General features: G+C 36.4%; 1 protein-coding gene across 8 annotated transcripts in view; it reads right to left on the reverse strand.

Annotated features, from left to right (window-relative positions):
- Positions 1 to 1,294: 1,294 nt before the first annotated feature.
- JMJD1C (jumonji domain containing 1C) overlaps positions 1,295 to 24,806 on the reverse strand; it is a 318,317-nt gene continuing 294,805 nt past the window's right edge. For 5 of the 8 annotated variants that reach the window (XM_046027799.1, XM_046027795.1, XM_046027796.1 and 2 more), the window contains 13 exons: positions 24,035 to 24,124; positions 22,652 to 22,779; positions 22,249 to 22,462; positions 21,517 to 21,731; positions 20,591 to 20,866; positions 17,392 to 17,560; positions 16,752 to 16,842; positions 16,130 to 16,260; positions 15,608 to 15,730; positions 12,502 to 12,641; positions 10,857 to 11,033; positions 2,540 to 2,671; positions 1,295 to 2,221 (listed from right to left, as the gene is read on the reverse strand). In XM_046027799.1, coding sequence (XP_045883755.1) covers positions 2,132 to 2,221; positions 2,540 to 2,671; positions 10,857 to 11,033; positions 12,502 to 12,641; positions 15,608 to 15,730; positions 16,130 to 16,260; positions 16,752 to 16,842; positions 17,392 to 17,560; positions 20,591 to 20,866; positions 21,517 to 21,731; positions 22,249 to 22,462; positions 22,652 to 22,779; positions 24,035 to 24,124 — 1,976 coding nt within the window. In that variant the 3' untranslated portion in view covers positions 1,295 to 2,131. Of the gene's footprint in view, positions 2,222 to 2,537; positions 2,672 to 10,856; positions 11,034 to 11,490; positions 11,532 to 12,501; positions 12,642 to 15,607; positions 15,731 to 16,129; positions 16,261 to 16,751; positions 16,843 to 17,391; positions 17,561 to 20,590; positions 20,867 to 21,516; positions 21,734 to 21,874; positions 21,956 to 22,248; positions 22,463 to 22,651; positions 22,780 to 24,034; positions 24,125 to 24,806 lie in introns of those variants that run through there. The other 3 variants (XR_006821311.1, XM_046027802.1, XM_046027801.1) reach the window with 3 other exon arrangements.

The following is a 24,806-nucleotide window of genomic DNA, read 5'->3' on the forward strand; positions in this document are numbered from 1 at the left end:
GATGGGACTGGGAGGGAGACAAACCATAAATGACTCTTAATCTCACAAAACAAACTGGGGGTTGCTGTGGGGAACTGGGGTTGGGAGAGGGGGAGGGGGTTATGGACATTGGGGAGGGTATGTGCTATCGTGAGTGCTGTGAAGTGTGTAAACCTGGCGATTCACAGACCTGTACCCCTGGGGATAAAAATACATTATATGTTTATATTAAAAAAAAAAAATTGGAAGGGGAGGCGAACCATAAGAGACTATGGACTCTGAAGAACAACCTGAGGGTTCTGAAGGGGCAGGGGTGGGAGGTTGGGGGAACCAGGTGGTGGGTAATAGGGAGGGCACGTATTGCATGGAGCACTGGGTGTTGTGCAAAAACAATGAATACTGTTACGCTGAAAAAAATAAATTAATTAAATACAAAAAAAAAACCAACAAAAAACACCAAGCAACTTGCAAGGTCACAACGTGGGCTACTTACTTTTTTTCTTTTAAACTGTTATTTCAGATGAAGATAAAAGGCTGTCCCCTCAATATCCTGCAGGTGTCAGTGGAGAACTACATATTTCCAGGAGCATTCAAACAGGGCAATGTGAACCTCAAAGAGACCAACTGGTAACAACCATTAAAACCAAGACTTCAAAATTAAAACAAATTACCAAGCAGAACTCATATTCAACTGAGGCTTGCTGACTTTAGCCTCTTCCCTACCACTGCTTCCCCTGACTTCTTCCCACCCACAAAACTGTATTATCAGCTGTCTCTGCTATGAAAAACTTACTTGAAACAGATCACATACGCTCATAATCATGGCTTTTTAATTCATTTATGGGTTCTTCTTTCAATGAGAAAGTGTTCATAAAATAACAAATGGGAGTTACCTGTTTTCCTTTCTTTAGCTGGGCCACAGCACAATTAAGTTGAGACACTTATGATGGCTCATAAAATCTATAGAAAAGCTGGAAACTTATAAGGAGAAATGTTCCAGAAGAGAACGTTATCATAAGAAAATGCAAGCAGGGGCGCCTGGGTGGCTCAGTGGGTTAAAGCCTCTGCCTTCGGCTCGGGTCATGATCTCAGGGTCCTGGGATCGAGCCCCGCATTGGGCTCTCTGCTCCTCAGGGAGCCTGCTTCCCTTCCTCTCTCTCTGCCTGCCTCTCTGCCCACTTGTGATCTCTCTCTGTCAAATAAATAAATAAAATCTTAAAAAAAAAAAAAAAAAAAAAAAAAAGAAAATGCAAGCAGTCATCACAACAATGAATCCCCAGTAGTATATTAAAAGGAAGAACTCTGGAACAAGCCATTTTCTGATAAAGTCCTTTTAATGGAAAATGTAAAACCCCTTTCAACTTTAATGTACAAAGCCATATGTAACACTTGCACTTTTAACAAATAAAAGCAAGCCAATGTTTTAAAAAAATACATCATTAAATGTATATATGTATATATTTACATAGCATATTAAGTTTAATATTTAGCTTTAAAAGTTCACATAAATTTTACCAAAATGAGACAATTTTAAATAAATTACACCTTTTGAAAATGTTTAATTGTACAGTCAATAGCTTCAACAAAATATTGAAGTGTCCTTATTTAGTATCTACTTTATATACTTCATATTTTACAAATTTTACAATTATTTGGCAGTAATTTTCTGATTATGACATGAGTGCTGTGCGATTCAGCAATTTCCCAAATGCAGGCAATAGCTGGTGTTTGTGTCCTATTCTCACAGTAACTGTCTCAATGTAGTGAAAAATATCAGTTATTTTAGTAAACTGTACAAGGTCACATTTACACTTGATCAACAATATAGCATAGAATTTTGTGGGTTTTTTTTTTTCAAAAATAAATACATCATTTTATATCTGGCATTTTCACAAACATCATATACACTATAATACAAAAACAGCTAGGAAGCGCTGCTTTTTAAATTTAGCTTGTTTTCATAACTAACATTGAATCACAGGGGCTGTGACGTATGCTATACTGCTGCGGTATCAGTAACAAGTAATTACTACAAAAGAGAATTTCTTGGCACTGATGGTTTTATGAAGCTTAAGTCAATGTGCATACATAACATCGTTCAAGAGTAAGTAATTCCAGTTCAATGGCCTAAAAACATCAAACTGGACCACACCTAATTTTCTTCCATATCCTCTACTTCATCTTCATGTATCTTCAAAGCTCTCACCATTTCCTTGACTGCATGATACAATATATTTTTAACCTGAAAGAGAAGTTGGCATTTCTAATCACATTAGCTGGAGATAAAAGTAACAAATGAAAATTGCTATATTAAAATTTTTTTTTTCTTAATGAAACAAAGCCAAATTCAAGAAAAACAAATGTCATAGTTAAAAATGTTAAACTGCAAGTCAGGTAAGGGCCACTAAAAATCATATAATCAAATGCATATTGTTAACCTGTGGTTGTTATCCAAATATGACAAACTAGGCAGTGATTACCCAAGCAGTTCTGCAGGTTTCCTATTTCTGAATAGAAAAGTCATGCAGAGCAGGAGCTCGTTAGAAAGTTCATCTCTTACCTGTAGTTTATCATCATAATTGATTTCCTCCTTCAAAAGTCTCAGTTCCTGTGTTAAATGAAATGACTGTACAAGATGTTCTGGAGACACAAAGTCTTCAGTTACCTGAATACAGCTGTGAAAATTCTGTACCTATCCCCAAAACAAAAACAGTGAAATATCAATTTTAGGAGGAAGCACTATCAGAGAACTTATTTTCTCCAAAACATCAAATGCATTTCAAAGCAGAACAGGACTTTATAAATGGAGTACTTTTACATGATGAAAAGAACAGAACTTTTCAAGGAATCCTTCAGAGAGGCTGATAATCAGATCCTAAATTATCAGTTTAGTCAAGGTGATTTTTTGGTGTTACTTTAGCAAAAACAGCAACAAAAAAGCTAACTGGAAGGTATCTACTTTACCATTCAGTGCAAACAATCTGTTGGTGCCCCTTTGGCTTTCAGCATTTGGATCATTTCACTGTTAGCTTTTGTTTTTTAAGATTTTTTTTTTTTTTTTTTTTTGAGAGAGAGAAGGGAGGGGCAGAGGGAGGAAGAGAATCTCAGGGAGACTCCCCATTGAGCATGGAACCCAACTTGGGGCTTGATCCCAGGACCCTAGAACTCTACTCCAGGAGCCCTTCCCTGTTAACTTTTAAACAGAACGTAGATGAAAGCAAAAGAAACGAAATTTAGTTTGTGATGAATGGGGGTGAAAACTGTAGTTCCAGGTATCTATTGCTCACAAGTTTTAGAATTAGCCTAGGATTTTATTTGTGCCTTTCTTTCAAATACTAAAGTATACCTTCAGGCTCCATTGGTACAACTGTTTTTAATAGTTATCCCTCCCCTGACTCTGGTTTTCGGAAGAAGACGGTCAACAGTCTATCTGTTGGGGTACCTGGGTGGCTCAGTGGGTTAAGCTTCTGCCTTCGGATCACATCATAATCTCAGGGTCCTGGGATCAAGCCCCGCATCGGGCTCTCTGCTCAGCAGGGAGCCTGCTTCCCCCTCTCCTCTGCCTGCCTCACTGCCTACTTGTGATCTCTTTCTGTCAAATAAATAAATAAAAATCTTAAAAAAACCCCGAACAGTCTTATGTTATTTGTATACCATGTACAAATTGACTCAGTACTTCACTATTTCTTGGATTTGTTTTCTATTACTGCTTAGTATAATCACACAGAAGGACCGGGGTGATCCAATCTGGATTTTATGACATTTTAGGTTGTCTTCTAGTGATATGAATGGATATCACAGAATTCCTAGGAAAGGAGAAATAACTGAAAACTAAGCATTTACACTAATTCTAATTTTTAAAAAAGACTATTTGCTTGGGAGAAAGATGAAGGGAGAAGCAGAGGGAGAGGGACAAGCAATCTCCACACTGAACATGGAGCCTGACATAAGACCCTGAGATCAGGACCAGAGCTGAAATCAAGAGTTGGACACTCAACCAACTGAGCCACCCAGCCATGCCAACACTAATCCTAATTTTTAGGTTTAATTGGGAGGTGTGAGAAGAAGAAGATAGTTAAGTGGGGAACAGAGAACAGTGAAAAAAATCTAACAATAGAGTGTAGAATCCAAAGGCACTGAAATTTCTCCTCCGGGCATACTGTCTAGAGCTGTTCAAGTCTGCACGTTGTTTAAGTCAAGCACTGTCCCTCTGTTGATCACCCGATAGCATATATAAACATTCTCTTGCTTTAATCATTAGGTTGTTGGTTCCTCTGCAGGATGAACACAGTGATGCCTCACATTTTCAGCACTGTTATACAGTCTGCCTGGATCTTCACTATGTGTCTCTAGAACAGATGCTCTACTTCACAGAGCAGGAAACTATGGATAAGAAGTTCAGTGCCTGTTCCAAGAAAAATCAGCCAACAAATGGCAAGCCAACAGGAGCCCAGCTTCTGTAACATCTTGTCTAACAGATGCTTTATGGTCCTATATTAACTCAGTCACACCAGCATAGTTTCCAAATGTCCTGTCTTGTTATGTCTTTCACTTATGTGAACATGCTGTGTGGATTAAGTCCTTCAAGAGTTCTGGAATGTACCTTTCTTTGAGCATGTCTAGTTCTACTGTTTTATAATTTGTCTCTTCATCGATATCCTAATTTTGTTCATATGTCATATTCCTGATTTTCTTCACCAGTTTCCTTTAACTGTCTGAGTACATTTAAGACAGCTGAAAGAAAGTCTATGTCTAGTAAGTCCAGTGTCTGTGCTTCCTCAGGGACGGTTTCTGCTGATTATCATCCCTTTTTGCTGAAAACTGGACACATGAACATTATAATGTGGTCACTGGAAATCAGATTCTCTCTCTACCTCATTGTTGCTGCTGATGGACAAGGCCATAGTCATCCATTTCTTGTTACTTTCCCACACTATTCTTGCAAAGGCTGTGTTCCTTGTCGGGTGTGATCACTGAAGTCTGTTCTGATATCTTTAGTGGTCAGAGATTTCCTTAAATGTCCCAAATCAGCTGCCCTTTTCTTCACTGAGCAGTTCCCCAACTGATGTAAATTTGGATTTGATTCCAGAGTTCTAAAAAAGTTGATTCTGTCCGTTTTTGCCAGTTCATGGTTGTTTTAAATAAATCACTTTTAGACCTGTGACTTTTATTAGTGCTTAAAAATGGTATTATGCTTTCTAATGATCAACCCGATAATATTTTGCTCAAAGGCTTACAGGTTAGTTTGAAGAGACAAGGTTCAGTCTTAAAAGTAGAACCCATTTGAACTTCCCATTCCACTAATTCCTTTTTTGGGCTATCTTTGATTCATTTACATTTCACTTCTTTGACAGACTGTCTTATTCATACTTGCCTGTGGGATCAACTGTAATCATAAACAGGTAGTGTTAAGAAAATGTAACTCTTGCCATATACATATTGACTTATGAGAATTTAAGAGTGAAAGATTTTGCCATAAGTTCTTTTAGCATTATGAATGCGAAAATTCACAACTTAGCAATATTATAAACTATGGATGACCAAGCATAATCAATTAAGATAAACAATTAAGGACAAATTTATCCTAAAGATCTTCTGGCTTAAAAAAAAGGGGGGGGCTGTTTAAAATGAAGGCCGCTGGGGTGCCTGGGTGGTTCAGTCAGTTAAGCATCTGCCTTCGCTCAGGTCATAATCCCAGGGTCCTAGGATCAGGTCCCACATCAGGCTCCTTGCTCAGTGGGAAGTCTGCTTCTCCCTTTGCCCCTCTCTCTGCTCCCTCTCAAATAAATAAAATCTTTAAAACGAATGAATGAATGAATAAATGAATAAACAAATAAAATGAAGGCCACTGAGGACATCAGGGTACTAGAGTTAAGACAAAGTGAACCCTGGAGGTCAGGGTCCACCTACTCCATCTGGTGATATACTGGGGTTCTACAGATTCACTCACATTTGCCAACAGAAGATTAGCCTGCCATTGTTCTTAATATATGGAGGGTTGTGGCTATGATACTTTGCCTCAGTGTGGCTTCTCAAAGTTCTCATGGCTGACAAACCGAAGAATACAATGTATCATATCTGGTCAAAACCATTTTTTGATAGGTGCCCTGTGTTTGTAAGGACTTTCTATCTAATGGTTTTTGAAGTGTGGTCTTCAGAGAGTATTGTAAGCATCACCTGGGGACTTGTTAGAAATGTAAAATTTCAGGTCCCTCCCGCAGACCCGATGAATCAGAAATTCTGGGGGTAGGGTCCAGCAATCTGTTTTATCAAATCTTCTAGGAAATCCTGATGTACGCTAACACGCGAGAAGCACTTACTTAGACTTTGGGTTTATTTTAAGGGCTACCTATAGTCCATTGGAAGTGAAGTCATCAATGAAAAGCTTTCAGGACCTCTAAAGACTAAGTAAGTTATAAATAATTACATCTCAAATGCAAGTTAATATTGTGAACATAGAGTTCTTACTTCCTTTTAATTCTCTCTCAAAACCACATTATCATCACTTCTGAGTCATGGACAACACCCTTTCAAAAGAGTACAAATAACCATGCTGTCATTATCACACCACATAAGGAAAAGACAGAAATTTTTGTGCTTATAGCTGGCAATTCTATGCCAAAATATGCAGCAGAGTGGTCTTGGAACACTCAGCAAGTTAGTAGCAGAGCTCAGAATAGAATTTGCCAATCTAGGTTATACATGCTGTATTTAAGTATAACATCTTTTATACTCTAGAAATGAAATTCGTTCTCTAGAATCTAAGTGGTATTTCCATGTATCTCAAAAGAAAGCATGTTTTCCTATATACTTATATATACAGTCGTAACTGGAAGTTAGAGTCCAACCTAAGTAAACTTTTTGAAGGGGCCGGAAGACACATGAAGAGGCCAAAATTCACATGTTTGTACAAAGAGCACAATACATATAAATTTTACATGTAAAGTTGTAACTTTGTTTTTATCTGTACTTGTGCAAAAATATGCTGTGTATGAGAACATATTTTCAGGCTGTCAGGACTTACAAATATTTAAGTGCATTATTCTAAACATAGGAAAGAGCAATGAAAAACCCATAAAACTCTGTCCTAATGAACTTTATATTCCAGGTAGGGATTAAAAGACAATAAACAAGGTAAATAAATTATGAATAATATTAGAAGGTGATGATTCAAATGGGGAATAAAGCACGGAAGATGACAGGGAACTGGGGGACACAATTTGCACTTTAAAACGAGGGTGTTAAGGAAGACCTCACTGAAGAAGGTGACATTTGAGCAAATAAACCTTTAAAAAATGTGAAGAAGCAATTAGAGATCTCTTATAGAGATCTGAAAAAAGAATTCCAGGCCAAAGGATTAGCAAGCACAATGTCCCTGGGGAGGAAACGTGCATGGTGTATGTGAAAACCACAGAGAGGGCAGGGTGGCCACAGAGAAGGAGGAGGGAAGTAGGGAAGAAAGGTAGTGAAGAAAGGCAGTGAGACTTGAACAGGATACAAATACAGATCATTCAGGACCTTTTGAAGCTTTGAGCAGTATTATGTGAACTAAACTTTTTAACATGATCACTGTGCCTACAATTTTGAGAAAACAAGGCTCTCTACCCACAAAAAAAGGAACAGCAGAGAGACATGTACATGGCATGGAATCTCTGGTAAACACTGACGGCCTCTGCAGGAGGGCAACTGGAGGCAAAGGTGAGAAAAAGACTGAATTTTTACTGTGAAACCTATTGTACACTTAGATTCTTTTTTTAAATTAACTTATAATGTATTATTTGCCCCGGGGTAGAGGTCTCTAAAACCATCAGGTTTACACATTTCACAGGACTCACCATAGCACATACCTTCCCCAATGTCCATATGTACTACTTAGACTCTTAAAAATTGTGTCACTGTATTACATTTCTTTTTTTTTTTTTAAAGATTTTATTTATTTATTTGACAGACAGGAATCACGTGCAGGCAGAGAGGCAGACGGGGGGTGGGTGGGGGGTGGGGGAAGCAGGCTCCCTGCTGAGCAGAGAGCCTGATGCAGGGCTCTATCCCAGGACTCTGGGATCATGACCTGAGCCAAAGGCAGAGGGTTAACCCAAGGGGCCCCTTACATTTCAAAATAAAAATTGAGACAGCATAAAACAACTAAACTATCCATACTCCCCCCCAAATCGAACCTTGGTACATACTTTGCACAATGTATAAAAATTAACTAAAAATGGATTATAGATCTAAATTTAAGACTAACCACAATAAAGCTTTTAAAAGAAAATGTAAGAGAAAATGTTTGCTATCTTGGGCTAGGCAGCAATTCTGGATATAAAACAATAAAAGTATGATACAGAAAAGAAAAAACTGATCACCTGAACTTCAGCAGAATTAAAACACTTCTCTTTGGAAGATATTATTACCAAAATGTAAGGACAAGCCACAGATTAGGAGAATATATTTGCAAAGTATATATTAGATAAAGGTCTTATAAAGTATTATAGTGTTTTAGATAAAGGGCTTATAAAGTATTGTAGTTAACACTCAAAACTCAGAAAAAAGAAAATACAACTGGAAAAATGTGTAAAATATTTGAACACACAGATTTACCAACATAGATATATGGATGATGGCAAATAAATACATGATAAGATGCTAGACATACTTAGTTATTAAGAAAAAGTAACAAATTAAACCTACAATGTGATACCAATGCATGCTTATTCAAATGTTTAAAAACAAAACTGACAATAAGCAGAGGAAATGGAACTCACATATACTACTTTGGGGAATAGAAAATGGTACAATCACTTTGGAGAACCACCTGACAGTTTCTTGTAAAGTTAATCAAACATTTATGACCAGGAAATCCCATCACTTGGTGTTTATCAAACTGAAATGAAAATCGATGTTCACAGAAAAACCTGTATGCAAATGTTTTGGTGGCTTTACTTATTATTTGTCCCAAGCTGGAAAACACCCAAATGTTCTTCAGTTGGTGAATGGATTAAGAAACTGTTACATTTATATAATGAACAACTACCCATCAATAAAAAGGATCCAGGGGCGCCTGGGTGGCTCAGTGGGTTAAGCCTCTGCCTTTGGCTCAGGTCATCGTCTCAAGAGTCCTGGGATCGAGCCCCGCATGGGGCTCTCTGCTCTGCCGGGAGCCCGCTTCCTCCTCTCTCTCTGCCTGCCTCTCTGCCTATTTGTGATCTCTCTCTGTCCGTTAAATAAATAAATAAAATCTTAAAAAAAAAAAAAAAAAAAAAAAAAAAAAGGATCCAAATACTAGTATACGCAACAACATGGATGAAACTAAAATGTATTATATGTTGAATAAGAAAGTCAGAACTATAGGAGGAAAACCAAGTAGTTGTAGGAATGTCAGATGAGAGATGACTAAAAAAAGAAAGGCAGGAGGGAATTTTTAGGAGTAATCCAAGTGTTTGGTATTTTGTTGTGTTGTTACCTAACTATATAGTTCTCAAAACTTAAAGAACTGCATGCTAAAATTATACCTCAATTTAAAAAACTGCACTGTCCAGTTTAATTTTAAGAAAATAAATATTGGATAAGTTAAATATAAATGGATTTTCAAGGGAACCTGTCTTATATTATCAAAAAATTCTTTCTATTTACAAAACTGTACAAAATGTACTATTCTCTTCAATAGGCTACTCCATTGAGGATGTTTTACATTTTGATACAGATTAGCTCTTTTCTGATAAGAGACTAGAAGGCAAAAAAATGGTATGTGGGAACTTGAATCATTAATGATACAACATCTCTGAAATGATCAGGTAAGACCATGGCACAATAAAACAATTTAACATAAATAATGCATTAAACTTAGTACAATTAACACATTTTTTTCTCTAGGAAGTTATTATCATGAAACAGGTATATTTATTATGATGTCTGTATTTTACTGTCATAAATGCTATTTGAGATCTAAGAATGATAAATCTAACCTTGAGCTTGACATGTTAAAAACTAAGCAAATATTATCACTTAAGGATTATTTGTGCTATTTCATAATGGTGTGACAATGCTGCATAGGCAATAATTGCATATACAGTTATATAAAATGTGGAAAACATTCCTTGGTTAAAAAAAAAAAAGGACACACATCTGATACATCTCAACTATCAGATGGTAGAAGAGGTAGGGAACCAACTCTGAGGGTAACTAGCTTTTGGGGTTCTTGGATTTCCTCTGCACACTCTCCTACTATGAGGGCTAAGCTGGTGTGTGGTAGTTCCAGTCTATTTATAGAAATCCACGGTATGCTTTTAATCCAATCCTCCATGCCCATTATCTATTCTATGCCTTTTTTCCAGGTCCACAGAGTCAAGCCACAGAAACAAAGATAACGTGTTTATTTTAGTTTTTTAAATTTGTGGATCAATAGCTATAAAAATTACATTATCATCTTTCTTTGGACACACTACTGCTATGTTAGCAAACAAGGCAGGAGTTACACTAAAAGCCTGAGTTATGGAATGTTCTAGCCAACACTTCATTCTGCTCAGTTTGGTGCCTAGAAAATGTGTGATCTCAGGTCTTAATACTTAAGTGTTAAGTCTCCCTACATAGAACTAAATATATAGTATGTCTCTTTTTTCCTCCTTAAAAAGTCTTAAAAAAAAAAAAAAGATTTTGATCCACTAAGTGGAAACAATATAAATATGGAAATCTGGCTCACGTTGAACCAATTTAAGTTCTCAAAGCATTTAATCATGTCAGATCTCTTTAAGCACTGCAAAGTTATGTTAGTGGTTTCTTAATGAAAGCAAACTGGGTGCAGGTCATTCTCTTACTTATCAGGACTTCCTTTTCAAAATCGGTTCCTTTAGTAATAGACCCGTGAAGAATAAGTTCTTGTGTACCTGATGAAGGGCTCCAGCTGGTAAGACAATGGCGTCACCAAGGAACTGAATGAGAGTCCAGGTCCTAACTCCATACTCCTCAAGTAGTCTTTGGCGGAGCTTTTTGTTCACGTACCAACTTTGGTCACGTATCGGATCATGTTCTGGGAGAACTTCAATGCCTTGTTCTTTTGAAATCTGCAGTATGGATTAAAATGAAAATATACACTTCAATTTTAAGTAAGGTAAATTCTGTTCAGATAAATTCCAATTTTCTTTGCAATAATCATCTTTTGTTCTTAGAATCTCATGGAATGATGCATGTGCTTAAGTTAAAGAAAATAATATTCTACAACAATTTGAAAAGCCAAGGGATATTAAAACAATACTGCACACTAAGATGCTGTTAATAATGGGCGCCTGGGTGGCTCAGTCAAAGGATCAGCCTTTGGCTCAGGTCTTGATCCCAGGGTTCTGGGATCGAGCCCCGCATCAAGCTCCCTGCTCAGCGGGAAGCCTGCTTCTCCCTCTCCCACTCCCCCTTTTTGTATTCCCTCTCTTGAGGTCTCTCTCTGTGTCAAATAAGTAAATAAGTAAATAAATAATCTTAAAAAAGGATAAAAAAATAAAGTGAATCATACTACCACCTTCTCACCTCTTCCATCCACCATGAAGTTTCCATCCATTTGGTTTCTTCTTTATAATTGTTTCAACAGTATAGCACAGAGATTAGGAAAAGCTTAGTTTAGTAGCTTTTTTTGTCAAAAGCTAAACTATCCATATGTATGGACTTGAACATTTCCTGATCTTGCTTTTTTTAAAATGTTAAGTACAAAAATAAATATCTTTATATTGCTAACCCTCTAATCTCTGACAAATCAATTTCAAGGGACCCTTTTACTAACCAGTGAATTAAGCATTCTGCTTTAAAAAGCATAATTTATAATATTTTAAGTTAAAATACTGGTAGGTATTGTGAGATAAGACAATAGGTACAGAGCTACAGCTCCTTTACTTCATACTAAACAGAGACAAACCTTAAGTCCATTCTGAAAGAAAATGCAGTATAATGAGAAAAGCAGCAATGATGGTCCCTTGAGAGAAATGCCTGTAATTGCATATTTAGCAAATATTTGAGCAAAGGATTGAACTAATCATTCTAAATTAATGTGTTTCATTCAGTGTTTAACAACTAAATTAAGGTATGATTACTCAAAATTTCAGTCTATTCAAATAAGTGTAACAGAGCAATTGATGTGGTTAGGAGCAGAATTACTACCTGTGTCAACAGCCAAACTATTAATAAAAAAAAGATACTACCTTCTTTAGATGTTTCTATAACATATTTTTATATCCTATAATTTTCACCACTTTTCAATAAGGGTAACCTCTGACTCATAAACAGATTAGTTCATTATATAAGATAGGGGAGCACTAGCAACTGAGAAGAAGGTGCCATTCAAAGACCTCAACATGAAAAGGGCTTTAAAAGGAGCAAGAGAAAGGAGCTTTTGACTTATAACAATAGTAAGAAGTTCCCTCCTCTTTTGAAGTAAAAATTACTTATTGATCCTATATTCCTGAATGCCAAATTAAGTTACATTAAAAATTACTAAGTCCTTGGCTCAAGGTAAAGAGATAAACTATTTGAGACCTAAATTTATACCTTCTGAAGAAATTCCCTTATCTTGTCAATGTCTTTCCCTGCATAAATATGCCACAGAGCACCAGGTATTTCACTTGAATCCTTCAATCGTTTTCTTAAAATGTCATCCAAATCTTCCTCTTCAAATTTCTTGAGTATTCCTGAAACATAGAGTATTTTCAAATTGGTCATTAAAGACCACCAGAAAGCCAAGTATCCTAGAATTGATCTATGGGAGCAGAACAGTGCCAGACTAGATCAAGACTCTTAGTTAAAGAGGAAGTAAACCCAGTTAAACTGTTATAAAACAGAAAACACTGACCATGCATAACAAGGGACAGAGTAACGGTAACTTTCCCAGATCATTTGTTTTCTGCAAACCAAGGAACAAGAGACTAAAAACTCAAGGGTTTCTAAATCAAACTTCATCAACTTTCTTCCTGTTCCAAGGGGGTGGTCATAACAGTGATTTGTACTCATACACCATTTCCTAACTTACACAAGACTTTCATGGCTACTACTAACCACTTAGTAAGGTAGACAAGGATCATAACCTCTATTTTATTTTGGGGGTTGGGGGGGGAGGGCTGGGCAGACAGGGAGGAGAGAGAGAATCCTAAGCAGGCAAGCACCAGCTCAGTGTGGAGCCTGACTCGGGGCTCAATCTCATGACCCTGAGATCATGACCTGAGCGGATCATGACCTGAGTGTAGTTGGTGCCCCAACTATAGCGAACATTTTAAAGAAATGTTCTTTTCAGAGTAAATTTATTGCTTGCTACAAAGAATACATGAAAAGTTTCCTGATTTGTAACAGTAAATTCTCTTATGTTTAAAGTTGGTTGCAAGGATTTCTTTATTCAGTCATTTATTCTTTATTCAGTAGGTCCTAGGATCAAGACCCCCATCAGAATCCCTGCTCAGCAGGGAGTCTGCTTCTTTCTCTCTGCTCAGGGTTCTTCTTTCTCGCAAAATAAATACATAAAATCAAGGGAAAAAAAAAGGAGGAAGGGGATTATTGGTTTTTTATTTTTTTTGAAGATTTTATTTATTTGACAGAGAGAGAGAGAGATCACAAGTAGTCAGAGAGGCAGACAGAGAAAGAGGGGGAAGCAGGCTCCCTGCTGAGCAGAGCCCCTGATGCAGGCCTCAGTCCCAGGACACAGACACCATGACCTGAGCTGAAGGCAGAGGGCTTCACCCACTAAGCCACCTAGGTGTTCCGAAAGCTTTTTTTAAATGAAGGCCTCTAGGGGCAGGGAGATGACACTGAGCCACACTTTGAAGCAATTTGCCAGGAAGACGGGTAGGTAGGTGGAGGAAAAAGCATATGCTTTAAACTGGTGTTTCTTGAGGTTTTAGGCATTTACCCTAAAACACTCTTTTGGTGATCATCTATAAAGAGTGGCAAAATCTTCAGATAAAGACAGCCACAGGATTAAAATGATGAAATGTTTTCTTAAAAGACAAAATACTATGCTTTTATTTTTGATTTTAAAGATTTTATTTATTTATTTGACAGAGATCACAAGTAGGCAGAGAAGCAGGCAGAGAGAGAGGAGGAAGCAGGCTCCCGCTGAGCAGAGAGCCCAATGTGGGGCTTGATCCCAGGACCTGAGCCGAAGGCAGAGGCTTTAACCCACTGAGCCACCCAGGCGCCCCCAAAATACTATACTTATAAATGAGGGATGGGTGGTGAGCAGGAACAAGGATGAATAACAAAGGCTCAGCAATTAAGGACATGAAAGACTAGTAGAGGAGAAAAGCCGGTATAAATTCTGTATTATAGAACAAATGCTAAAGGGGTTGATTTGAACAAAGTGAAATGAGATACAAAAGAGATAATGAACTCTGTGTAGTCACAGGCTTTGAAAAGATAATCTGAACCACAAGTCATAACACAAGTGTGCCTCACTCTCAAATCCTTGGGAGTGGAGGAGGTGAAGAGTTTATCGATTATAATCAATGTTAACTTAGGAAGCTGAGAAACAGTATAAAAATGAGTTTCTAGTTTTGGGGGAATTTACGTTGTGTTTTAAGGAAGCTCTCAAATATATAGAAAAGTAGAGTGAATACTGTACGAATCCCCATGTCCTCAGCACCTAGTCACTAAGCTTTAGATACCTTCTTGGCCCAGATACAGAGCTGGTTATGTACATGGTGGTTGAGTCATGCAGAGAATTTCACATAAAGTACATGTAAACTAGAAAGGTAAGAAAAAAATTCTCTGACTCTAGGAAAGCCTGGGATTCTATAAGGTTAGTTAAGAACTAGGGGAGCAGTATCACAGAAGCCAAGGGCAGTATCTGAAGAAGAGGCAGTGATTGACAGTGCATTTATTTCAGAAGGGCAAGCATTAAGATGACCAGAAAGAAACCACTGAAACCACTTATCCAATTGTGAATGTTAGTGAGGGCTGCTGTAAGTAATTTCAGTGGGGCAGCAGGTCTAAGGCCAACGTGCATAGAACTGAAATGTGAGTAAGAGCTGACAAAGACAGCAAAGAATTTGTTACAAAGGCCGGAGCTACAGGATGGTGGTAAGGAAGAAGAGATTTGAAAGTTTTCTTCTGAACAGTCTAGAGTGTATTTCTACTCTGAAGAAAATAACCAGCAGAGAGGAAAAGTTTAAAGACCTATTTACATAGAAGGGGATAGCAGATGGAACAAGGTTTTGGAAAGAAAACTAGAGGATGGAATCTAAAACCACTACAATGGATAGAAAGGTTCTATCTACTTTGGAGAAAAGATCCCTTCTCTCTCTGATAGTAGAGGGGAAAACATGAATGTCTGAGGCACAAACCAAATCTTAATCATCCTCAGAACCCCAGGACCCAGTTTCTGTTCTCCAATAAAGTGTTTATAAGTAAGCTTATAAAACTTCACAAACAGAACATTTAAAGATAGGAAAGGAAAAAATAAAAATACTCATTTTTAAAATTAAAATTTCTGTTGTATTGAAAAAAGGTAAATCAAGCACTGTTAAAGATTAGAATATCCCTATATCCACTGCAATTCTTTTTGCAATCTTTGCTGTTTACTCAGAGGCTGACATTCTAGATAATAAATCCTAGTGTGTATGGTTATTCAGTTTCATCGCAAAGACCATTATTCTTCAAGTTTCTTTACCTGCTTTTGAGAGAATGCCATTTCCTTTTGCTATGCCAACATAGACTAGAATATTTACAACATCAGAAACTTCAACGTGGAGATTTGTTGTTCCTATGTCATGATCTTTAGCAGCCGCTACACCTGTGTATAAAATTTTAGAACATTTTATTTGACTGAAAACATATTCTAGATATTCCCCCTAAAGTCAGCTCTATGAGGAAAATTTGTTAATTGTAATCTGAACTTTAGTTTCCTTGTTCCAAAGCCTGCTCCCCAAGAGCCACAATCCAACAAATTTCCATAAAAATCAAATTACTAGAAAACGTAAATACTTTGCAAGAATTGTACTTGCAAGAATTAGCAAGTACTTAACTATATTGGCTATTAATTTCTAATATACTGATAGGGAAAAAAAAGACTTCAATGGATTACTAAAAAATGAATTTTATAGAGCCTAAAAATCACTAGACAATTTATCTTTGGACAGAGGTTAAAATGTCATATAATTTCAAGTTCAAAGAAATGCAAATATATACCTACCATAGGCACTGCACAACCTGGGTCCTAGATCAGGGCGTACAAAAAATCCTGGCAAATGAGAGGCCAAGTTGAATTTTCCTTCTGGACTACAATATTCTGGCAATGGTAGGCTTTTTAAAAGATCTTCGTATCTGAAAAAATAACAACATTGACTTCATCTGAATACAGATTAACGTTCTTGGGTGCCTTCATATACAAATTTTCAAATACAAATTTTCAGGTTGTTTAAACCTTTCCTTAAGGATTCTGACAATTAACACTTCCCTTGACTTCATTTAGTTTAAATGAATGCCTAACACAAGGACAAGCACAGAACAGAAGTGATACGGAATTCTGAATTGCAATTCTCTTTCTCTAAACATAGCAAATTAAAAGCATCAAGAGAAGGAAGGTCATAAACAGTACCCCACATCCTTTGATATTAACATTTTTTCCTTTATTGCCCTAACTAAAAGACGTTATCCTGCTGAGAATAGAGACTGAGTTTTGTTCTTAATTTATTCTTAATTGGCAAGGAAAATGCCTGAAATAAAATACGTAGTTCCTTATCCTACTTCTGGGGATAATCTCAGCGAATTTCAAAAACTCAAGGGTTAAAATAACAAGTTTTAAAAATATATACCTTGCTGGCATCATAGTCTTGAAGTCTTCTCCTGAAGGGCAATCCTTCAGTTTTAAAACAACTGTTTCTCCATTTTTCGTTTTTTGTCGTTCTATAAAGAATGCAGTTTATTATTAAAAGGTAATTTTTGCCTTTTAATTTTTATTAATGTTTGGAATGAATGACTTGATTATTGTACAGTATGTATTTAATGAATGCTTGCTTACTGAGTTTAATTTCTTATGTACTTACATAGTATTAGGACTTTTATTCCTTATGTATTTAGGTATTTATAATATTGCAAAAATATTCTTTAAAAATCTGTTTACAAGTGTTATTGAAACTAGTCTTACATTTTTACTTTTAATTTTCTAAGTGTTTTACATAATATATAATTCTCAAAGGTTTATGGGGTTGCCAAAAATATTCTCCATATCATATAAGGAAACATGGTATAAATAACTTATTTATGGTCAAAGGATATTAGGGGTAAAACCAAGGAGTAAGACCTAGTCTCTTGTTTCCAAGTATCTGTCTCTTCTTTATTAGCCAAAGAATACAGAAGTTTCAAAGATTAAAAATCTGTTAAGTCATGTTTGCAATTTATAATTTTGGGGGGCTATGTTTCAGAAAGCAGTAAAACAAACAAAAAAGAACATACTTGAAACTTCTTCAAAACCATCCCAGAATTCCTTAACATTGGCATTTGAAATAATGCTGTCTTTGCAGTTCAGGAGATCAGCTTGGTGGTCTCCAAAATCGAGACTTATTGACTCCGCCTTCCACAAGCTAATGTTCATTTTCTTATGCACACCAGAAACCACTGCAGGCTTATAAATAAATAAATAAATAGATAGATCGATAAGTGAAAAGGTATATGGACACTTCCAAAATTCAATTTTATACACACATACAACAAACAGGTAACATGTTAAGTTTTAGGACTAATGACAAATTGGAAAATAAAAGGGACTATTGAAAATAGTCCCTGACCTGAAAAGATACACATAATATACTGTCACTGAGAATAGGTAAAGAGAGAATGCCATGTAAATACATTGCCATTTTTTAAAAAAATTAAAATTAACGTGTAGTAAATTTCAGGAACGAAGTCTTAAAGGGCTACCCTAAAAATTTCAGTTCTAGGTAGTATAAATATGAATTTTGGGCTGAATTATTTATAGACTAATTTTTGAAGATAGAACATAACCAACTTATATATCCATATGTGTGATATATATATTAAAAGATTTTAAAAACATATATATAGTCCTTGAGATTAAAACATAATTTGTATCACTTAAAACACATACACACGGTCCTTATCTACAGAAGGATCATGATAAATGAAAATATTAAACAATAAGGCAAAACATAAATTTCAAGCTTAATGGCTGACTCTCTGAAAGTAAATCTTTCCTTTGAAATCATATGAATTTGAATTCCCTCAAGGCTATCTAACCCAAAAACTAACAATTGAAGATTTAAAGCTTCTAAAACTCCAATGCTGATGTAAAAAGACCTCTACAACAATCTGATATACTATCTCCAAGGTTTTGGGTTTTAAATATTCCTTTAGAAGCAAAAGTCTGGGATATAGAGAACAAAGAAAGTTGTGACTTGAGATTCTCTTGTAAAATACGGCATTTATTAAGTCTTCTTAAACTTCATTAAGGTAATTTTATTTCGGGAACTATACAGCAGAATACCCTAGCTAGGGTTCTTATCGCAAAAAGTATCTCAAAAAGAAAAGAAAAACAACAAAATTACCCTGAATCTGGTTAACAACTTACTCGGGGGACCACTCCATTAAACTTCCCTTCAACAGGGTAATAATACATCCAACTATTAAAAATAGGCTCAGCAATTAATTAACTATCATTGGCAATTCAGGTATTAATTCCCAGCCCCTACTGTGGCTATCCAGTCCTGTGCCGCTCTAATGGTAATCATATTGTTAAAAAAAAAAGGAGGGGCAAGTTAGCTAGTGTATTAGAATATTCTCAAGCAGAATTCATAGGCTACCATCATCATCATCATCATCTTCTCAAAATACTAAAAACCTTCCTATTTTGATTCCTTGCCTATACCTTTATTTTCCTCTAATTCAACTTCCAATCTGCTTTTGCTGTTAATTATTTTAATATGTCAACTTGACTCATCAATTACTATCATCTACAGGATAAAATTCAAACTCCTCAGTGTATATACAAAGGCCCTTCATAATCATAACTCTACCATTTCTTACCATTCTCCCACATAACTCTTTTATCTATGTTCCAAACAAAACTACTTAGGAGTTCCCCAAGTACCTGATGCTCTTGTTTATTTCCAACCTCTTGTTCACATACAGAAAAATTTCACTTAACCCCTGAGGCATCAATTAAGACTACCATTTCTGAATTAGTACTCTAGCCTAGTCATTGCCTCTTTTGGGTTTTTACAGCACTTTGACGAAGTTCACAGAGTATTTAACATACTTATTAAAATATTTATGTGACAGCTCAAGCACATACCAAATCAAGTGGTCTAAATTATGACCTGCCAATGGCATCAGGGCTTCAAGGGGAGCCAACCAGAACACAAAGAAGAAGAAGAAAAAAAAGAAACAAAAAGCTAAATATTGGGATGCCAGGGTGGCTCAGGTCATGATCCCAGGGTCCTAGGATTGAGCCCCACATTGGATTCCCTGGCTCAACGGGATGGGATGCCTGCTTCTCCCTCTCCCACTCTTCCAGCTTGTGTTTCCTCTCTCACTGTGTGTGTGTGTCTCTCTCTGTCAAATAAATAAACAAATAAATAAAATCTTAAAAAATAAAAAAAAGCTAAATATTGTGTATGTGCAATACAGGTATGAATTTTTTCTAGGAAGAAAGGAACCAAGTTTTCTTCACAACGTGAAAAGAATTAGTGACCTAAAAAGATTAAGAACCACAGCACTAAAATAATTTATTCATCTTACTTGTTTTTATATGACTTAATTTTTATATCCTTAATGGCCAGAACAAAGACTAGATTTTATGAGGAGCTCAATAACTATCTGTTGAATGAAGAAAGTAAAATAAAATTGGAAACGATGTTTTCCAGAAAGAAAAAGACAACATAAATACTAAATCATGCAAATTGTTAATTTTGTTCATAATTTTTTTTACAGATTTATTTAATTTGACAGAGAGAGAGAGATCACAAATAGGCAGAGAGGCAAGCAGAGAAAGAGGCGGGGGAAGGAGGCTAACTACTGAGCAAAGAGCCCGATGTGGGGCTTGATCCCAGGACCCTGAGATCATGACCTGAGCCGAAGGCAGAGGCTTTAACCCACTGAGCCACCCAGGCCCCCCTGTTCACAGTTTCTGCATTAATGTAATAAACTGCCATCTGAAAGCTGTCCCAAACATTCTATGAAAACTCTGGTCAAAGAGAAAATAATTTTCATTTGAACAGAATTAAATGTCATTCAAGATCTGATGAACTAATATATAAATAAATGTTCTATGGACGAACATTAAAGGCAGAAACATCTACACTTTTAGTCTGAGGCAAATGCTTCTATAGATATGAATCTGTTAACTGGACTAAAATACAAATGTAAAAAAGGGAAGTAGCATATTTTGTAAATATATGGCTTTATTAAAAGTCTCGCGACTGATAGCTAAAAATTAACATCAATCAGTATTTCCCTTTTAATTCATATAAATCTGACTAAAAAGGTAAGAATTCAGAAAGAGTAATTCTGGTAACCTTTTTGTTTTTTGATATCTTACTTCCAAAGTAAGTACTAATCTTTAAGTGTTAAGTACTATCTTTCCCCTTTTTTCCAATCCAACCAGTTTCAGTTTCACTAATCACCTTAAAATACTCACTTGTCCATGTTTCCAACACTCTTTGAAAAGCTTCCAGTTATTAATATTTTTATAATCTTTAAGCCACAGAATATGCTGCTCACAGATCCAGGAATGTGGTATATCAATATATAATTTGTTTTCCTCCATGGGTGATTTTTTGCTCTCTTTAGGCTCTTCTTTCAGCTCCGGTTTTACATTTATTTTAGAGGCTTTATTTGGTGGAATTTTGTTTTCAACAACTGAAGCAATTATGTCATCAAGAATGTTTGGCATGGTCCTTCCACTTTTACCACTCTATTTGGGAAAAAGTTGTATTTTGAGAGGAAATGTATACATCTTTAAACTTTCACTTTTACTACTAACATAGCAAACAACCAACACGAACATTTTGTGTGCCTTCAAGAATATGTAATCATGTCAGTGGAACACATCTATAGTCCCTACACTGTTACTAACAGATAGGAACCAGAAGTTTGGTAGTCTTCTATGTTAGAAAACTACCAGATCAGCAGAAACTTTAAGTGAGGACTTTTACATATTTTAGGACTAGTGCAGGGGAGACAGGTGGGTAGAATCTCCCATATACTTCTAAAGATCACTAAAAATTTGTGCCTACCTATGCAATTATTGTTACTGATTACTAAATATTTTGAATAATAAAACATTAACCATGTTATTTATTTCCCCTACTACATACATCGTTTTCAAATTCTGAAGGAGTCTCTTAGGGCTCTTCTCACATAAAACGCCCCTCCCTCAGCCCTTTTCACCTGGGGGGGAACCCCAATCTCCAGCTTTTAAGCTATGAGATTTATAATGCAAGTGGAAGCATGCTCAGCAGCTAAGTATTTTATTTCATCTGCATCTATTTCTTGTGTAGTTCACAGCCAAATCATCTAAATTTAAGGTCCATATGAAAACCAAAAATCTGGCATCTTACTCACTGGGGTTCCCATTGAATACACTGGGGCAAAGGCAATCCCAGCATCTGTACAACCCACACGTAGCTTGCCAGCGGTTGTGGTCAGCAAATCTCGTAAAGTTGAGCCTTGTTCATTATTCTGGGACACAGGAGGTGATGTTCTGCTATTTGGAGAATCAGGGCTGTCTTGTTCTCGCTCTTCTTTAATTTGCTTTTCAAGGGCAAATTCTTTGTTTTCTGAAATACAACATTTACAAAACTCAAATAAAATAAGCATGCTGTGAAAGTACAGAAAAAACTGGGACCCTACATTTGATAGCGAGAGGTAAAAAGTGTAGCACTAGTGATTTATTCACCTGAACACACACCAGAGGATGGATTAGATCCTTCAAAATGGAGTCAAACAGTTTGAATATGAAAAGGCCTTCCTCAATATCTTACACATGTAGCTGAGTTTGCACCTGTCACAAATGAAAAATGCTACAGCTAAGACAGGGAGAAAGTATAGTTTAAGTTACAAATCTACTGCCCTCCTGGCTTTAATGATATGCTGATCCACAAATGATTCTGTAACTAATTTTGATATAATCATAGGAAGGTGAGTTCCTACCAGTAGAAAACAAATGTTTTCCTGAATCTACGCCATTCATAATGTAAGCAAAAGAGAAATGTAAATTGTAATAAGTGAATATTACACATTAATGTGCATTGCTGGTTATATTATGGTCCTCTATTACATATTAATTATATTTACCTTTTTTTTCCTCTCTGGACTTTTGCTCTGCAAGATCTGCTAACCAGTGCAGTGGTGACTGGGATTCTGGAGGAGTTAACTTGCTGTCTGTGCTTATGTCACTCCCTGGGCTGCTGTTGCCTTTACTCTCAGATTTCTGAGGGTTATTTTGCTGCTGAGACTCAGGCATGCACAGAGAAATTTTATTACTGTGATTAAGAACATTCTGTAAAACCTGTAAGGACAGAGCAATTGAACTTTTAAAATACTACCTTTTCAATCATTCAATCAGTTATATTTATACAGTAACATAGAAAACATAAGTTTACCAAACACAAGTCCTAAATTGGATTTCAAATATCAAAGCCAAGTAATTTAACTATGTGTTTCATAGTTAAATGAATAATTAGATAGCTGTACTCACTTGAGATACACCATTCATTGCAGGAAAATTTCCAACTTGTGTATTTTGTTTGTTAGTGCAATGACAATGAGATTTAATACCGTATTTTTCTCTAAGAGTGTGCATTGCATCTAGAAGATCTGTCAAAACTACAAAGAAATAATAGTGGTTACCAAAAGGACTGCCCCTAGTTGTTAAGATCATAAAATATACACCAGTCAGAATAGCTAAAATTAACAAGTCAGGAAATGACAGATGCTGACGAGGATGTGGAGAAAGGGGAACCCTCCTACACTGTTGGTGGGAATGCAAGCTGGTGCAACCACTCTGGAAAACAGCATGGAGGTTCCTCAAAAAGTTGAAAATAGAGCAACCCTATGACCCAGCAATTGCACTACTGGGTATTTACCCTAAAGATACAAACGTAGTTATCCGAAGGGGCACACGCACCCGAATGTTTATAGCAGCTATGCCCACAATAGCCAAACTATGGAAAGAACCTAGATGCTCATCAACAGGTGAATGGATAAAGAAGATGTGAGATATATATATATAATGGAATACTATGCAGCCATCAAAAGAAATGAAATCTTGCCATTCGTGACGACGTGAATGGAACTAGAGGGTATTAAACTTAGCGAAATAAGTCAATCAGAGAAAGACAACTATCGTATGATCCCCCTGATATGAGGAAGTGGAGATGCAATGTGGGGGGTTTGGGGAGTAGGAAAAGAACAAATGAAACAAGATGGGATCGGGAGGGAGACAAACCATAAGAGACTCTTAATCTCACAAAACAAACTGAGGGTTGCCAGGGGGAGGGGAGTAGGGAGAGGGTGGTAGGGTTATGGACACTGGGGAGGGTATGTGCTATGGTGAGTGCTGTGAAGTGTGTAAACCTGGTGATTCACAGACCTGTACCCCTGGGGCTAATAATACATTATATGTTAATAAAATTTTTTTAATTATTAAAAAAAAAAAAAAAGATCATAAAATATTTTCCTGTTTTTCTTGTACTGGTTTTTCTGTGTCCTTTCACTTTTCTTCCCATTTTTTTCTTCACCTCTTCCATTTTTCTATTTCAGGTTTGATCATTCAGTCAAATTCATGTTCTCTATTCTTTTTTCTCTTACCTCTACTATTAAAAACTCAGTATGCTCAAAAAGGGGAGAATATCTTAAATCTAGTAAGCATTTTCACTATACTCTAGTTTTCCCCCTCTAAATGGATGCTCTGGGGCTGGGCTTGCCTTGGTAGCTTTATTACACAGAAGATTCTAAGAACTGAACAAGAACAATTCAAAATTAGATAAATCTTACCTCTCCATTCTATCATACTCCTAAATAATCTAGAGCAAGCAAGACCTATTACACTACTAAGTAAATAATGTGCATTAATACTTACCAGAACCAGGTATAATTTGAGTTGGCATTAAATGTTTGTGATCATGAGGCTGTCCCTTCACACACTTCATCCAAGCATACAATTCTTTATCTGTATGAACAACATACATACTTTTGTATCTGTCATGGTTTTATAATTATAAAATTGGTGGCTTATATATAAAGAGCCTAACAATTGGGCGCCTGGGTGGCTCAGTGGTTTAAGCCGCTGCCTTCGGCTCAGGTCATGATCTCAGGGTCCTGGGATCGAGTCCCGCATCAGGCTCTCGCTCGGCAGGGAGCCTGCTTCCCTCTCACTCTCTCTGCCTGCCTCTCTGCCTACTTGTGATCTCTCTCTGTCAAATAAATAAATAAAAAAAAAAAAAAAAAAAAAAGATTTTATTTATTTGACAGAGGAGAGCAAGCACAAGCAGGGAGAGCAGCAGGGAGAGGGAGAAGCAGGCCCCGCCACCCCCGCTGAGCAGAGAGCCTGATGTGGTGTCAGTCCCAAGACCCTGAGACCATGACCTGAGCTGAAGGCAGACACTTAACCAACTGAGCCACCCAGGTGTCCCAAGAGCTTAACAATTATATAAAATGTCAACAGTAAGCTTCAATGTTCAGTTTTTAAAAAAATAAGACAGCTCCATCATTCTCAGAATTTTATAAAAACAAGATACAAAATTGATATGTTATTTAGCCCTTTCTAAAATTACCGTTATTTTTTGTCATTAATGTATTTGTTATCTCTGCCTTATTTGATTTTAGCTTCTGTCACTAATCTCCTTTTATCT

The sequence above is a fragment of the Meles meles genome, chromosome 13 (assembly GCF_922984935.1).
Source record: "Meles meles chromosome 13, mMelMel3.1 paternal haplotype, whole genome shotgun sequence".
Lineage (NCBI taxonomy): Eukaryota > Metazoa > Chordata > Mammalia > Carnivora > Mustelidae > Meles > Meles meles.